Below are 18,104 nucleotides of genomic sequence, written 5' to 3' on the forward strand. Positions count from 1 at the left end.
AGGCCCTAATACTGATCCCTGTTGTACTAATACTGATCTCCAATAACAACCTCACTCCAGTTAGAAGCAATTCCTCTTATCAACACCCTCTGTTTCCTATACATCAACCAGTTCATAATCCATTTACTTACATTACCCTGAATGCTTACAGCTTCCAATTTGAAGATCAGTCTTTGGTGTGGCACCTTATCAAAAGCTTTTTGAAGTAACTTGTGATTATGAAATAACTTAACTTGAATCTTAAATATATATATACACCGATCAGCCATAACATTAGGACCGCTGACCGGTGAAGTGAATAACACTGATAATCTTGTTATCATGGCACCTGTCAGTGGGTGGGATATATTAGGCAACAAGTGAATATTTTGTCCTCAAAGTTGATGTGTTAGAAGCAGGAAAAATGGGCAAGCGTAAGGATCTGAGCAACTTTGACAAGGGCCAAATTGTGATGGCTAGACGACTGAGTCAGAGCATCTCCAAAACTGCAGCTCTTGTGTGGTGTTCCCAGTCTGCAGTGGTCAGTACCTATCAAAAGTGGTCCAAGGAAGGAAAAGCGGTGAACCGACGATAGGGTCATGGATGGCCAAGGCTCATTGATGCACATGGGGAGCGAAGGCTGGCCCGTGTGGTCCGATGCAACAGCTACTGTAGCTCAAATTGCTGAAAAAGTGAATGCTGGTTCTGATAGGAAGGTATCAGAACACACAGTGCATCGCAGTTTGTTTTGCGTATGGGGCTGCGTAACCGCAGACCAGTCAGGGTGCCCATGCTGACCCCTGTCCACTCCCGAAAGCACCTACAATTGGCAGGTGAGCATCAGAACTGGACCACGGAGCAATGGAGGAAGGTGGCCTGGTCTGATGAATCACGAGTTCAAGGTGTTGACTTGGCCTCCAAATTCCCCAGATCTCAATTTAATCGAGCATCTGTGGGATGTGCTGGCCAAACAAGTCTGATCCATGGAGGCCCCACCTTGCAACTTACAGGACTTAAAGGATCTGCTGCTAACGTCTTGGTGCCAGATACCACAGCACACCTTCAGGGCACGAAGCTCCCGTTCCACCACATCCCAAAGATGCTCTATTGGGTTGAGATCTGGTGACTGTGGGGGCCAGTTTAGTACAGTGAACTCATTGTCATGTTCAAGAAACCAATTTGAAATGATTCGACCTTTGTGACATGGTGCATTATCCTGCTGGAAGTAGCCATCAGAGGATGGGTACATGGTGGTCATAAAGGGATGGACATGGTCAGAAACAATGCTCAGGTAGGCCGTGGCATTTAAACGATGCCCAATTGGCACTAAGGGGCCTAAAGTGTGCCAAGAAAACATCCCCCACACCATTACACCACCACCAGCAGCCTGCACAGTGGTAACAAGGCATGATGGATCCATGTCCTCATTCTGTTTACGCCAAATTCTGACTCTACCATCAGAATGTCTCAACAGAAATCGAGACTCATCAGACCAGGCAACATTTTTCCAGTCTTCAACTGTCCAATTTTGGTGAGCTTGTCCAAATTGTAGCCTCTTTTTCCTATTTGTAGTGGAGATGAGTGGTACCCGGTGGGGTCTTCTGCTGTTGTAGCCCATCCGCCTCAAGGTTGTACGTGTTGTGGCTTCACAAATGCTTTGCTGCATACCTCGGTTGTAACGAGTGGTTATTTCAGTCAAAGTTGCTCTTCTATCAGCTTGAATCAGTCGGCCCATTCTCCTCTGACCTCTAGCATCAACAAGGCATTTTCGCCCACAGGACTGCCGCATACTGGATGTTTTTCCCTTTTCACACCATTCTTTGTAAACCCTAGAAATGGTTGTGCGTGAAAATCCCAGTAACTGAGCAGATTGTGAAATACTCAGACCGGCCCGTCTGGCACCAACAACCATGCCATGCTCAAAATTGCTTAAATCACCTTTCTTTCCCATTCAGACATTCAGTTTGGAGCTCAGGAGATTGTCTTGACCAGGACCACACCCCTAAATGCATTGAAGCAACTGCCATGTGATTGGTTGGTTAGATAATTGCATTAATGAGAAATTGAACAGGTGTTCCTAAAAATCCTTTAGGTGAGTGTATATATATATATATATATATATATAGAGAGAGAGAGAGAGAGAGAGAGAGAGAGAGAGAGAGAGTGCTATTTGAATGACCAAGTAATACAATTATTAACAGAATTATTAACAACAGACAGATTTACAAGTTGCCATAGACAGACACAGGACAGTACAGGTGAGAGGCAGCCATCTTGTTTTCCTAGTTTCAGACAGTCTTAGAATTCCTGATTTTGTTTTAATTGCATTAATTGAAATTAATCTTGTCTGTAGTTTGCTTTAATTTAAGTAAATTCAGTACAGCTGCTGAGTTGGTGAAAGTAAATAAGTTGAAGGAAAAGTGATTTAGTCTAGGACTAGCAGGATTTCAGTTAAGTGAGTTGTGCCAGGTGGATCCAGTTGGAGCCAGTTAGGTGTGAATTGGGGGAAGGTAGACAAAGCTGCTGTTGAGAAAGAGCTGCACAGTTTCTCTGTAACAAAAAAGTTAAGCAGTTGACCAGGGGACAGAAACCAATAGACCAAAACAAGAAACTTCCAAACTTTAGAAGCATGTGGCCACTACAGTGTCATGTTTGCAGAATGATTGCCTTCATGGATGAACTCATCCAAAAATATTTAATTTGTGAACGTCCATTAGAAAGATGGTGTGCACACCAGTATATTCAAGTGTTGAGACCTTAGAGCAGGAAAGTGTAGAGAACTCGTGGGTTACAGTAGGTCATAACCACAGATATGGGCACGAACATCCCTTAGAGAGATCCCAAGAGCTAGGTTCCAAGTGCTGGACACCGAGTTGGACAGTGACAGCTCAGAAGGTGATGGGAGGCCGTTTGAGCACCAGAGAACCATGGTGCCCACTCCCCCCAGAAGAGGGAGGTAGTTATAGTAGGAGATTCGATTCTTAGAGGTGTAGATCACACAGTGTTTTCTAGCAATAAGGAGACCCGCATGGTATCTTGCCTGCCTGGTGCTCAGGTTGCAGATTTCCCTAAACTAGTAGACGGGCTACTGGCCAGGGGGGAATCCACTGGTCATGTTCCACATTGGAACCAATGACATAGGAAAAGGAAGGGGAGAGGTTCTTCAAGACAAATTTAAAAAGTTAGGAAAGAAACTAAAGAGCAGAACCTCCACTGTAGTTCTGTAGCTCTGACAATGGGAGATGTTCCACTAAGGAAAGAAAACAAAGGGAAATTGCTAGTAGGAAAGTCCCAAAATGTTTGTACCTCAATGCCAGGAGTATAAGGAACAAGATCGAAGAGGTAGTATGGTGGCATTATGTCAGAAATGACATTGAGGCAGAATAACTCAAATTAGATACTAGTAATGAAAAATAATCTTTGTGGGTTACACTTTTGAATAAAAGATCCGGAGGATTAGTGGTAGGAGTGTGTTACAGACCACCCAATTCAGATATTCAGAAAGATGTTGCATTGTACAATGTAATCAGGACTGCATGTAGCAAGGATGTGGCTGTTATAATGGGGGATTTCAATTTCCCACACATAGACTGGGAAAGCCCAGTTGGGACTACAGAAGCAGAAATAGAAATGGTTGAGATGGTAAATGACCGCTTTCTAACTCAATTTTTCAGGGAACCAACCAGAAAGCGTGCATTCGTGATTTGATCTTTTCAAATTACCAAGACAGAGTCAGAGGGACACTAGTTAGAGAAACAATGGCAAACTGTGATCACAATATGGTTAGCTTTGAGGCATTCTTTCAAAAAACAAGGACCAAGTCTAAAACAATGATCTACAATTTTAGAAAAGCAAACCTTAAAGGTATGAGGCAGCACTTAGAAGAGTTAGACTGCAGCACAATGGATACAGATTCAGTCGAAAATGGATGGTTATATTTGAAGAATACTACATGAGGCTCAGGAAAAATTTGTACCAAAAAACATTGGCCAAAATGGTTTAATATAAGTATGCAAAAAAATATCAAGGGAAAGAAAATGTTGTATAGCGCATACAAAAGGGATGGAGATTAAACAAAATACAAAGAATATGTTGAGCTGCAAAGAGATCTTAAGAAAGGGATCAGGAAAGCAAAGAGGGAAATAAAAAGAAATATAGCTCTTGGAGCTAAAACTAATGCAAAGAGCTTTTTTCAATACTACAACAGCACGAGGTCAATAAAGGAGAAAGTGAAACAGATAAAGGGCAAAATTGGAAGTATCCTGGAAAATGAACAAGATGTGTCAAATGTTCTAAATGAGTATTTCACAGAGGTTTTTACAAAAGAAAAAATGGATAACATGTCACAGGTTAACAATCAGTCCAGTCAAACCCTAAGAGAGATCAAGATAAATGAGGAGGAGGTACTAAAGGGACTAGCAGAATTAAAAATACACAAATCACCTGGGCCAGATGTTATATTTCCAACAGTACTTAAAGAATTGAGGGAAATTATTTATAGGCCACTAACTCAAATATTCCAAATGACACTTAGAACAGGGGATGTGCCAACTGACTGGAAGATGTCAAATGTCATACCTATCCACAAGAAAGGGGACAAAACTGAGCCAGGAAATTATAGACCAATCAGTCTCACCTGCATTACTTGTAAAATGTTGGAAAAATGATTAGACAGAAAATAGAGGAGCATCTTGATGAAAATCATATTCTTGGAGATAGTCAATATGGGTTTAGATGAGGCAGATGATGTCTTACTAATGTATTACAGTTCTTTGAACATGTAACTGCAGCTGTAGATCACGTGAAAGCATATGATATGATATACTTAGATTTTCAAAAAGCTTTTGATAAGGTTCCACACCACAGGCTATTCAAAGGGACTTAGATAATATTCAGTTGTGGGCTGACACCTGGCAGATGAAATTCAATGTGGACAAGTGCAAGGTATTACATGCAGGTAACAAAAATGTCCACTATAATTACACCATGAGAGTAATACAACTAGATGAAGTAACGCATGAGAAAGATCCAGGAGTCTATGTGGACTCCTCACTTTCTCCATCCAAACAATGTGGTGAAGCAATAAAAAATGGCAAACAGAATGCTAGGGTATATTGTCAAATGTGTAGAATTTAAAACAAGGGCAGTAATGTTAAGACTATATAATGCACTAGTTAGACCTCATCTGGAATAGTGTGTACAGTTCTGGGCTCCGAACTTCAAGAAAGATATCGCTGCTCTAGAGGCATTTCAGAGGCAAGCAACCAGACTGGGTTCAGGTGACAGTTCAGTTTTAAATGACTTTATGGATTCTTTTGCAATGTTAGAGGGGATTGACTACTTTTTCTTTTCATTGCTTTCTAGGAAGTTAAAGAAACTATACAGGAAACTGAAGGATAAAGGCACTGCACCTGAAGAAAGCAATGACAACCAGAGCAGACTACCTCAGCAATGGGACCAGGATTATAACTTAGAACCTTTTACCGGGCTTACACCAGAATACATGGAAATGAGTAAGCCATTTTTTATCTGTATATTTCTTTCAAACAACAACATATAACATAATTGAATGTTGAATTGAATGAATACAATTAAAAGTGTGCAAATTGGACATCTGAAAAATGATCGGCACTTTTGCAATATCTCATCCATCCATCCATCCATTTTCAAAACCGCTTATCCATGTGGGTTGCGGGGGACGCCGGAGCTGCAATATCTCATTGTAAGCTTTAACAAGTTAAGATTTAATTTAACATTTAAACTGACACTGCAAATGCAAAGCTAAGATTTACATACCATGGAATGCTTTTGTTCACTGCACATTTAACAAGTGCAAGTGCTGGCAGTTCAACATATATAAGTTTCACAAATGTCTGAGCAACTTTTGTCCATTGTTATCAAGTATAGTAGTGTTTTTGTAGAAGGCCTTTCTGCAAACACAACTGCATATAGTAAAAACATAATATGAAAAAGTCTTATGACACTTTTTTTTTTTTTACTTACTTGTGAGACTGAATTGTTTCTGCTGTTGTGCACAATTACATGTCCCAGAGCAGAGAGCTATATATATCTATATCTATATATCTATATATGTCTATATATATTGACAGATTTAAACAGCGGATCAGTTATTTAAAATGCATTGTTCCTGTTTTTTTCCACCTTTCTAAGATTGTCAACTTTACCTTCACACTTTGTGTGCCTGGCTTCATTGGCTCTAGATCAGGGGTTCTCTAAATGGGGGTCGCAACCCCTTGGTCACAACATTTTCACACCTTCCTTTTATCCATTATTCTAAACTGCTTCGTACAAAGTAGATTCAAATGTAGCAATCATAGTTCCTAAACAATCACAACTTCAGGGCTGTACACCAGGGTGTTTTTTAATGCAAGTTGGTTTAAAACACACAGGCGTTGTAGTGCTGTTTCCTTGAGATGTGGCTTCACAGGGAGCATTAACCATAGATATCCTATCCCAATATTATAGGAAAACTATAGGGTTAACCAATAATGTAAAATTGTGATTGAAAAGGACATGCGATTTACATACATTTTTACAAATGTAGAGAAGGGACAAACAAAGCCAGGCTGGATGCATGTGGAAGCATTTTACAGCAAATGCTCTGAGTTGTGGAGGCCTCTTATGTCATGTTGCTACAGATCGCACATGCAAAAAAGCCACATACAATAGGTGAGAAGCTTATTCTGCCATCTTGCAAAGACATTGGGCTAGATATTCGTAGGGTTTGCGCAGTGAAATGGCTATTGCACAAACATTTTCATTATTTGCCATATTCAAAACCCCATTTTGCACGGCGCAATCCATTCTGCGCCGTTCACCCTTTAATTGTATGCAAAATGGGTGGAGTGTCTGAAATTATGCATGAGTCCTACTATATTTGTAGCTGTGCGCCGCACAAAAAACAGGTTTGTGATGTGCAAAATAACGAGCTGAAAAGGTTGGTGTTAATTCCACGTACAGCACTATTTCAGGGGACAGCTCATGGACAGCGACATCCCAACACACAGTCAACAATGGGTCTATTTTTATATATGGTTGTATGTGTGCTGCACCAGAACACGTTCCTGACAGTCTTTTTTATTTACAGAATGGCAATACATACATACATGCATACATACATAGGAAACATAGTTAGTAGCATGCAGCGTGTCCATGGACATTTGGACACTTTCCCCCCCGGCAACAGCAACCCTGACACAGGCGAAGATATGCTGCGGGGTGACTGGCCTCACATAGACACAATTTACCCCCCTCATACATTCTCCACATGAGCATTCGTAACCATGAGTGCATTCACTTATCATAGAGCAATAGAACATACACATATACATATATAGGTTATATTGGACCTAATGATCGATGATCAATATTTTCTCTATTTAATCTAACAGCATTTTTTGTTTTCATTGTAATGACTGGCGATCATATGGTTATCATAAAGTAGACTAATCACATGAGAAATTACATCACATCACGAGAGCTACAGTACAGTGTCCTCACACAAAATGGAGGGTTAAAAGCCACTAAAGGGATACCTACAGTTTTGGATTCAAACTGGATTCAGAAGGAAACATTGAAGACAAAGGAAAGCGATGCTTTTCTTACAAGGGCAATATGAGTAGTTTACAGTATCATTTGTGAACAAAACTTAACGAGAAGGAGATGGAGAATCCTCTGTCCATGTTGTGGCTAAACAGGCAACGCGGGAGTGCTTCATTAAAAATAAAAGCCAGTAATTGTTTGCATAAAATTATAATAACTATTATAATTATTGAGCATAGCTCTCATTGAGACCCAATGGCACACTCTCAGCTCCTGATTTTGATTTTCTTTTGTGACATATCACAACCACTTAAAGACAATTACACTTATTTTAATAAGTGCCTGATTAATCAACTAATGCCCAACCGATTTAATTAACCGATTTAATATTTTAACTGACAGCCCTAATATATATATATATATATATATATATATACACTCACCTAAAGGATTATTAGGAACACCATACTAATACTGTGTTTGACCCCCTTTCGCCTTCAGAACTGCCTTAATTCTACGTGGCATTGATTCAACAAGGTGCTGAAAGCATTCTTTAGAAATGTTGGCCCATATTGATAGGATAGCATCTTGCAGTTGATGGAGATTTGTGGGATGCACATCCAGGGCACGAAGCTCCCGTTCCACCACATCCCAAAGATGCTCTATTGGGTTGAGATCTGGTGACTGTGGGGGCCAGTTTAGTACAGTGAACTCATTGTCATGTTCAAGAAACCAATTTGAAATGATTCAACCTTTGTGACATGGTGCATTATCCTGCTGGAAGTAGCCATCAGAGGATGGGTACATGGTGGTCATAAAGGGATGGACATGGTCAGAAACAATGCTCAGGTAGGCCGTGGCATTTAAACGATGCCCAATTGGCACTAAGGGGCCTAAAGTATGCCAAGAAAACATCCCCCACACCATTACACCACCACCACCAGCCTGCACAGTGGTAACAAGGCATGATGGATCCATGTTCTCATTCTGTTTATGTCAAATTCTGACTCTACCATCTGAATGTCTCAACAGAAATCGAGACTCATCAGACCAGGCAACATTTTTCCAGTCTTCAATTGTCCAATTTTGGTGAGCTTGTGCAAATTGTAGCCTCTTTTTCCTATTTGTACTGGAGATGAGTGGTACCCAGTGGGGTTTTCTGCTGTTGTAGCCCATCCGCCTCAAGGTTGTACGTGTTGTGGCTTCACAAATGCTTTGCTGCATACCTCGGTTGTAACGAGTGGTTATTTCAGTCAAAGTTGCTCTTCTATCAGCTTGAATCAGTCGGCCCATTCTCCTCTGACCTCTAGCATCAACAAGGCATTTTCGCCCACAGGACTGCCGCATACTGGATGTTTTTCCCTTTTCACACCATTCTTTGTAAACCCTAGAAATGGTTGTGCGTGAAAATCCCAGTAACTGAGCAGATTGTGAAATACTCAGACCGGCCCGTCTGGCACCAACAACCATGCCATGCTCAAAATTGCTTAAATCACCTTTCTTTCCCATTCAGACATTCAGTTTGGAGCTCAGGAGATTGTCTTGACCAGGACCACACCCCTAAATGCATTGAAGCAACTGCCATGTGATTGGTTGGTTAGATAATTGCATTAATGAGAAATTGAACAGGTGTTCCTAATAATCCTTTAGGTGAGTGTGTGTGTGTATATATATATATATATATATATATATATATATATAAACTCAGCAAAAAAGAAATGTCCTCCCACTTTCAACTGCTTTTATTTTCAGCAAACTTAACATGTGTAAATGTTTGTATGAATATAAAAAGATTCAACAACTAAGACATAAACTGAACAAGTTTCACAAACATGTGACTTACAGAAATGGAATAATGTGTCCCTGAACAAAGGGGGGGTCAAAATCTAAAGTAACAGTCAGTATCTGCTGTGGCCACCAGCTGCATTAAGTACTGCAGTGCATCTCCTCCTCATGGACTGCACCAGATTTGCCAGTTCTTGCTGTGAGATGTTACCCCACATTTCTACCAAGGCACTTGCAAGTTCCCGGACATTTCTGGGGGGATGGCCCTAGCCCTCACCCTCCGATCCAACAGGTCCCAGACGTGCTCAATGGGATTGAGATCCGGGCTCTTCGCTGGCCATGGCAGAACACTGACATTCCTGTCTTGCAGGAAATCATGTGCGAAGGTGGGTTTGTGCCCATAGGCGACATTGTTGCCGGTGATGTCTGGTAAGGACCTGCCTTACAACAGGCCTACAAGCCCTCAGTCCAGCCTCTCTCAGCCTATTGCGGACAGTCTGAGCACTGATGGAGGGATTGTGCGTTCCTGGTGTAATTCGAGCAGTTGTTGTTGCCATCCTGTACCTGTCCCGCAGGTGTGATATTCAGATATACCGATCCTGTGCAGGTGTTGTTACATGTGGTCTGCCACTGCAAGGACGATCAGCTGTCCTTCCTGTCTGCCTGTAGCGCTGTCTTAGGCGTCTCACAGTACGGACATTGCAATTTATTGCCCTGGCCACATCTGCAGTCCTCATGCCTCCTTGCATCATGCCAAAGGCACGTTCATGCAGATGAGCAGGGACCCTGGACATCTTTCTTTTGGTGTTTTTCAGAATCAGTAGAAAGGTCTCTTTAGTGTCCTAGGTTTTTTTAACTGTGACCTTAATTGCCTACCGTTAGTGTCTTAACGACCGTTCCACCAGTGCATATTCATTAATTGTTTAAGGTTCATTGAACAAGCATGGAAAACATTGTTTAAACCCTTTACAATAAAGATCTGTAAAGTTATTTGGATTTTTAAAAAATTATCTTTAAAATACTGTCCTGAAAATGGGACGTTTCTTTTATTGCTGAGTATATATATATATATATATACACATATACACATATACACCAATCAGCCATAACATTATGACCACCTGCCTAATATTGTGTAGGTCCCCCTTTTGCCGCCAAAACAGCCCTGACCCGTCGAGGCATGGACTCCACTAGACCTCTGAAGGTGTGCTGTGGTATCTGGCACCAAGACGTTAGCAGCAGATCCTTTAAGTCCTGTAAGTTGCAAGGTGGGGCCTCCATGGATCGGACTTGTTTGGCCAGCATATCCCACAGTTGCTCGATTGGATTGAGATCTGGGGAATTTGGAGGCCAAGTCAACACCTTGAACTCGTGATTCATCAGACCAGGCCATCTTCTTCCATTGCTGCGTGGTCCAGTCCTGATGCTCACGTGCCCATTGTAGGCACTTTCGGCAGTGGAGGGGGGTCAGCAGGGGTCAGCATACGCAACAAACTGTGATGCACTGTGTGTTCTGACACCTTTCTATCAGAATCAGCATTAACTTTATCAGCAATTTGAGCTACAGTAGCTCGTCTGTTGGATCGGACCCCACGGGCCAGCCTTCGCTCCCCACGTGCATCAATGAGCCTTGGCCGCCAATGACCCTGTCGCCGGTTCACCGCTTTTCCTTCCTTGGACCACTTTTGATAGGTACTGACCACTGCAGACCGGGAACACCCCACAAGAGCTGCAGTTTTGGAAAACCACCCACTGACAGGTGCCATGATAACGAGATTATCAGTGTTATTCACTTCACCTGTCAGTGGTCATCATGTTATGGCTGATCGGTGTATATATATACATACACACACACACATATTTGTTCTTAGAACATAACAACATAAGAAAGGTTACAAACGAGAGGAGGCCATTTGACCCATTGTACTTGTTTGGTGTTTACTACCTGCATGTAATACCTCTTATTGTACTTCTTATTTGTTATTATTTCCTAATTTATAAATGTAATTGTGACTAGTTACAGTAGTGGAGTCATATACAACTAATCAAAATGTGGCTGCTTTAGGCTACCTCCATTGGCACAGTGGTTAAGGAACAGCGCTGCAAGCCTGGTGTTGTGACTTTGAATGCCAAAGTGGGGCTGTAATTTATTTGATAATGTTTTTTCCTTTTTTAAATGATATATGTAATATTTATTTATTTTTCCCTGAAGTTAAATGAGAATGAACAATTAAATGGTGATGAATAAGCCGTTTAAACAGCTTCTCTGAATTAGAATTGCGTTTCAATAACACGGTTCAGGGACATTAACTAGCAAATATAAGACAAAGGAAAATAAACTCATTGCTATCCAGTTAGAGTGGATCATTAATCAAATTCAGCCAAACTAAATGTAAGAAATCAAAAACAATAACTTAATAATAATAATAATAATAATAATAATAATAATAATATTATTAATATATTAAGGACATCCAAATATGCACTGAATTTAATAACAACGCTTAGTAAAATAAATAAACAAATAAACAAATATTTTCAAAAGATAAAAACAAGCTTACTAGGATATTGAGCAATACATCAAGTCCTTGCTTCAAAAACACTAACAGTGTCCCTTCAGGCCATGATTGATGCTGTTATAGGAACAGTGAAACAACAGTGTCTACAACCGCATATAACTACTTTTGTAAATTGTCTTTCAAGAGATCTGCAATTAATTGGGTGGTGAATACCAAGTTCTCCTTTTCCATACACAAGTTTGATGTCTTTATAGAGGGTGAGTAATAAAGTTTTTATACTTCATCAGGAGATGGCAAAATATTTAATGCAAAAAGGAAAACAAGAACTGAACAAAACATTCAGTGACAAGGAATGGTTTCTGTGCCTACATTGATGATATACCTCAATCTTTCCCTGAATAAAACATTCAGTGATAATTGATGTGAATAAAAAAATCAGAGCCTTCCAGATAGGCCTGGGCGATATGGCCAACATATTGTATCACGGTATTTTACCCATTTTTGATGGTATTTTTTGTTTGTTTGATTTTTACAACAAAAATGTCTAAATATATTTAGACTATTTCATGACCATAGAATGAGAACAAAATTAAGTGCCCATTTTATATTGTTCATAAACATAATAATAGGATACAACTTACATTGACTGATGTAGTACTATTTGTTTAACTTTTATTCAACACTATGCCAAATTACAAATAAAAAATTAATTAATTTGAAAACTATAATAATCTATAGTCTTGTCTTCATTCATTCTGCATTTCTCACATTGTTTGTTGACGTCTACACACAATACACATGGCATTTATTTTCGTTAATTAGCTGAGGCACCATTCATTACAAAACAAGGGTTGCATTCATCAATCGCAGTTCTGCACCGAAAATCAGAGATGCACGTTCTTGGAGTGCTTCTGTGTGACGTCACTAAGTCCCACACGCAGATATCAGTGCTGTATCGGCGCAGCCCAGAGTAGCTCTGTGAGTGAGACAAAAGAGACGATGCAGAGATTAATAGGGACATGTTAAGCTGAATGAAAACTACTGCTGCACCCTTGTTAGCGGAGGTGAACGTCAACTTATCATAATCAATGAAGCAGTGAACAGCATTGTCAACACCATAGATATTGAATTCTAGATCGACACTAGCATTGTCAATGCTTTATGAAATAATTACATCAATTATTTTAACTAATATAATGTAAATCTATGATGCACAATAAAGCTGTAACTTAATCAAATTTTTTAAATAATATACAAATTATAAAAAATCAATTCATCCAATTACATTGATTTTGGCAGGATTTCTGAAGAAAGCCGTTCTTTGATCAGATGCATGTGACGTCAGACAGGCACAGCTGTGGGATGTGTGACCAAATTTATTGGTAGCTGAATGCTATGGCTGAATGACACAGTAATTAGTAAAATATTCAATTTAGCATTGAGAACTTTAAAATACCGATATGAAAGTATGGTAAAAGTCCAAACCGGTCTGTAAATGAATATCGTTTTCTTTATGGTACTGTATACTGCCCAGCACTGGACACTTGGTACAACACACTTTCTTCCTTCAGCAAGGAGGAAATAATCAATGTTGTGCAGTGTTGGGTCTACACCAAACGTAGTGCTTGGCATTTAGACCAAAGTTCAGTTTTTGCAAAATCACTCAGGTGCTTTGAGGTGGATTCATTTTAGTAATGGCTTTGGTCTTGCTACCCACAATATGTGCTGTTTTTGTGAAGTGTTCTGGATATTGTTGACTGATGCACATTTTCTTCCTTCTTCTGCCATTGAACTCGTTCAAAGTTGTTGTTAGCCTCACAGTGGCATCAGCTTCCTCCTTGCTCAGCTGCTCAGTTTGGAGGGATGACCTGATCTAGATGGTGTCTCTGTGATACAATGCAGCATTAATTTATTGATAATTGAAAAAAAGGTCTGATGATATTACACATTTAAAAATACTTACTTCTCTAGATCTTGTAACTTGCAAACAGTCGTAATTTAAAATGTTTGTGCAGTTTTACTGTATCTCAGTGAACATGCAGTCTGTGCCCTTAGAAGGGGTGTCTACATACTTTTGGCCACATAGTGTATGTATTGTAGAACCATGTAAAGTAACACACTCACCACAGATTTCATGTGTATTGTAATGTATGCATTTGTAATCAAAGTAATGACACACTACCACTGTCAGCACCCCCCACTAGTGTGAATGAAACACCGTCAACACCCCCCGGGAAAAACCATAAGCACCCATCAGGGGGGATATTTTTGTCTTGCCCAGGGCCGGCTCTGATACCCCCCCCCGCCGACCCACCCCCTCCCCCCCTCTGCATTCTGAAATGGCGGGGTGGAGGGATTCTTGGTCTGAGTAGGAATAATCTCAGAAAATATTGACAATTATGACATATTCTGGAACCAGACAGTCTACTGATCAAAACAAGACCATCCATGTTTTGGTAGAAGCAACACACACCCGTAGAGAGCTCAAAATTTTAAGATGGAAAACTCTGTTTACAGTGTACTAATACACAACGATTTTATGTAATTGGATCTGAACTTCTCTGTGTTTGATAGAACATCAAATAACCTAAACTTTTTTTTTAAACCTCTTGCAGTTTTCTGCTTACCTTTGTACCATTTCAGGTTATTCACTGGACTTGAACTGCTTAAATTTCAATACAAACTGGATAAATTAGGGTTTCTGAACAAAACAAGCCTATTTGCAAAGAAATACGATCGAAACGGAGTGATCTGTGACCGTCTGAATGAGACACACCCCCACCGGAGCAGACTGCGCTTTTACCCCCCGGGCTCTGAATGACGGCGGGTGACATGGAAACTGTAAATCAGATGTGTTTGAGAATGAAATGCGCTGGTAGCCAAGAGAATAAGCTTTCAAATGATATGTGCATTGTAGAAATACTGTAACTTCTATGCACAGGAGCTTCACATAAACACTGCCAAATAATGCTTAAGTGGGTGTAGTAACAGTATAAAAATGTACTCTGAAATGTACATTATTTTTCAGTTTTTGGTAACCTAAACTTTTTTTTTAACCTCTGTCAGTTTACTGGAAAAATGGGGGTGTTCTAAAACTTTTGACCAGTAGTGTACATTGTGAGGTTTAATATTTACCTCGATAGTAGGCACTACTCACACAAAATATCTATTAAGAAGGAAAAAAAATTTAAGACATAAATGGAGATTTAATAGCAAACAAAAGCAACAGCAGAATAAATGAACAAGTGAATTAAACAAATAAGTAAAGAACAAATACATAAAAAACATAACCGAAACAAACACTGACACTTTGCTGAACAAAACACTATATAAAATTACATTCAATATCAACATATTTTCTCTCTGTGCACAAACGATATGCAACATTTTGTTTGTATGTATGTTGGGCAAATTATCTAATTTGTTACACACACTGTACACTTTTATTGCAGTTACTGTGAGCAATATAAGCAGTTATTTCTACTGTACACAAAGAGCCATGGAGGTGTGTGAATAAACCCATGGAGCAGCACCTATGCAAAACTGTGCTGAACTGGATTTCTTTATACTTTGCCAAAACCGCGAGAGGCTTTAGAAAACTTTGTAATTGTCTTAAACTAGAGGAGCTGCGAGAGCATTTTCAGGTTGTTTTCTCACAGATATTTTCTTTATTAATGTTAATACTGTACAATGGACTAGTTAGACCTCATCTGGAATACTGTGTACATTTCTGGGCTTCACACTTCAAGAAAGATATCGCTGCTCTAGAGGCAGTTCAGTTCTTATGTTCTTATTTAATACAGCAAAAATGTGACCACTCCCACTGTATTGTTGGGCGGGATTAAATACAACTTTAACCAGCTGCTAATAGCAAACTACAAAACTGTACATCATGGCATGTACATTAAAAAATAGAAGAAAGTAGCAATGCTAAGGTCACACTACATGATTTCTACAATCTGACCCGATTTTGGGAACAGTGGGCAGCTCACATTTAATGACCGTTTTTCACCGAATGTATTTATTGTGCACACTACAAGATCACTTAGTACAGGGTGGGACACACTTAACGACTGATCTGAAATCCTTGTGGGGAGCTCCAAAACATGCGTTATCCATCCAGAGAAAAAGTAAACAAACATGGACCTGGACTTTTACAGGTCACGTTTGTGTAGCGCAGATGTCCGCAGTTCTGTACAGATCTGCGCTGCTCCACCAATGGATCGGTGGATTTCTGCAAATCTGTGCAGAACTTGGGAAATCTGCGCAACAAGAACGTGACCACAAGATTGACGCTGTTACTGTTTGCGTTTGTATGTGCGGTTGTAGGTGCAGACATGGCTGGGGAGGTGAGGTGAATAGCCTGTATACTCTGTTGAGCAACAGCTATATCACACAGATCATCCCATTGTGTGTATCAATATTTTGCACAGACCATACAGGACCATATTGCAGAATCTAATTGGTATTTGTATTTGAAAATATTATTGTCCCTGTAATATAGTATTTTAACCTGCCGCAAACTTCAAAATCAAATACTGCTGTCATGATTATTCTTCCTGTTTCTTAGCTTTTTCCTTAAATCAGCTGAATTCTCATTGGCTGCTGCCGGTCTCCGTGTGACACTGATCACACTAAATATTAAACATGTTTAATAAAATCGTAGGGGATCTGACTAGCTTATGATTGTATCGGAGGGCAACCGATTGCATCGTGGACAGTCTCGCACTACACGATTATCGGTTGCAGGCGACCTGCGATCAGTGCAGATTGGTCGGGAGGGCCAAATCAGGCTTAAAATCGTGTAGTGTGACCTTAGCTTAAGTGTGAGCTACCCACCGTTCTCAAAACTGTGTCAGATTGTAGAAATCATATAGTGTGACCCTAGCATATGTTTCAAGTGAAACTTAATTTAGGGTAATTCCCCACTGAACTCTCGTCTTTAGCGACAGTGCCACCACTAACATAGCTCCAAATATGTACACATAATTACATCTCTATTGAAATGTCCCAAAAAATGAAGTCGTTTAAAGTTATATATGTATATATATATACAATTAATATTTGTGTTTGCTTATTCTGGGAAATCATAGCAAAATCACTTTCCTCTGCACATTTTATTATAACTATTAAATAAAAACTAGCAAAATGTACACAAATCCTTCACCTGTTTTAATCTATGCAAGGTAACAACAAAACTAACACAATATCCTAATCAATAAGGAAATAATGGCAGTAATTTACCCACAAACTTGTACAACCCCAATTCCGAAAAATTTGGGACAGTATGGAAAATGCAAAAAACTAACAAAAAGAGTCATTTGAAAATTCAATTCACCCTGTACTATATTGAAAACACATTATTAACACATTATTTGATGTTTTACTTTGTGAATTTAATTTATTTTTTGAAATATACACTCATTTCAAAACTGATGACTGCAACACACTCCAAAAAAGTTGGGACAGTTGACTGTTTACCACTGTGTAACATCACCTTTTCTTTTAATAAAACTTATTAAGCATTTGGGCACTGAAGACACCAGTTGGTTAAGTTTAGCAAGCGGAATTTTCCCCGATTCATCCATTATCCATTATGTACGGGGCCTTTGTTGCCTTATTTTGTGCTTCATAATGCGCCACACATTCTCAATTGGAGACAGGTCAGGACTGCAAGCAGGCCATGCTAGCACCCGCACTCTCTGCTTACACAACCATGCGCTTGTAATCTGGGCAGAATATGGTTTGGTGATGTCGTCCTTGACAATGCAAGGATGTCCCTAGAAAAGACGACATCTGGATGGCAGCATATGTTGCTCCAAAATGTGTACATATCTTTCTGCATTAAAGGTGCCCTCACAGATGTGCAACTTACCCATGCCATGGGCACTGACACTCCCCCATACCATGACAGACACTGGCTTTTGGACCTGACGGTGATAACAGCTTGGATGGTCCTTTCCTTTTTGGCCTGGAGAACACATCGGCTGTTTTGTCCAAAAACTATTTGAAATGTTGACTCGTCAGACCACACAACATGATTCCACTGTGCTACTGTCCATCTCAGATGAGACAGAGAAGTTGGTGGTGCTTCTGGACAGTGTTGATGTATGGCTTCTGCTTTGCATAGTAAAGCCTTAACTTACATCTGTGGATGCAGCGGTGAATGGTGTTGACTGACAAAGGCTTACCAAAGTATTCCCGAGCCCATGTCAGGATATCCATTATAGACTCATGACTCGACCTTGCCCTTTACGC

The 18,104-nt window shown here is 39.9% G+C and overlaps 1 protein-coding gene across 1 annotated transcript in view; it reads left to right on the plus strand.

The window, feature by feature from the left end:
• LOC136772014 (anoctamin-2-like) overlaps positions 1-18,104 on the plus strand; it is a 203,339-nt gene that overhangs the window by 131,819 nt on the left and 53,416 nt on the right. The window contains exon 21 of the mRNA XM_066724657.1: positions 5,344-5,492. Within this exon, the coding sequence (XP_066580754.1) occupies positions 5,344-5,492 (149 nt within the window). The remainder of the gene's footprint in view (positions 1-5,343; positions 5,493-18,104) is intronic.

This window comes from Amia ocellicauda, chromosome 15 (assembly GCF_036373705.1).
Source record: "Amia ocellicauda isolate fAmiCal2 chromosome 15, fAmiCal2.hap1, whole genome shotgun sequence".
In the NCBI taxonomy this organism is placed as follows: Eukaryota; Metazoa; Chordata; class Actinopteri; order Amiiformes; family Amiidae; genus Amia; species Amia ocellicauda.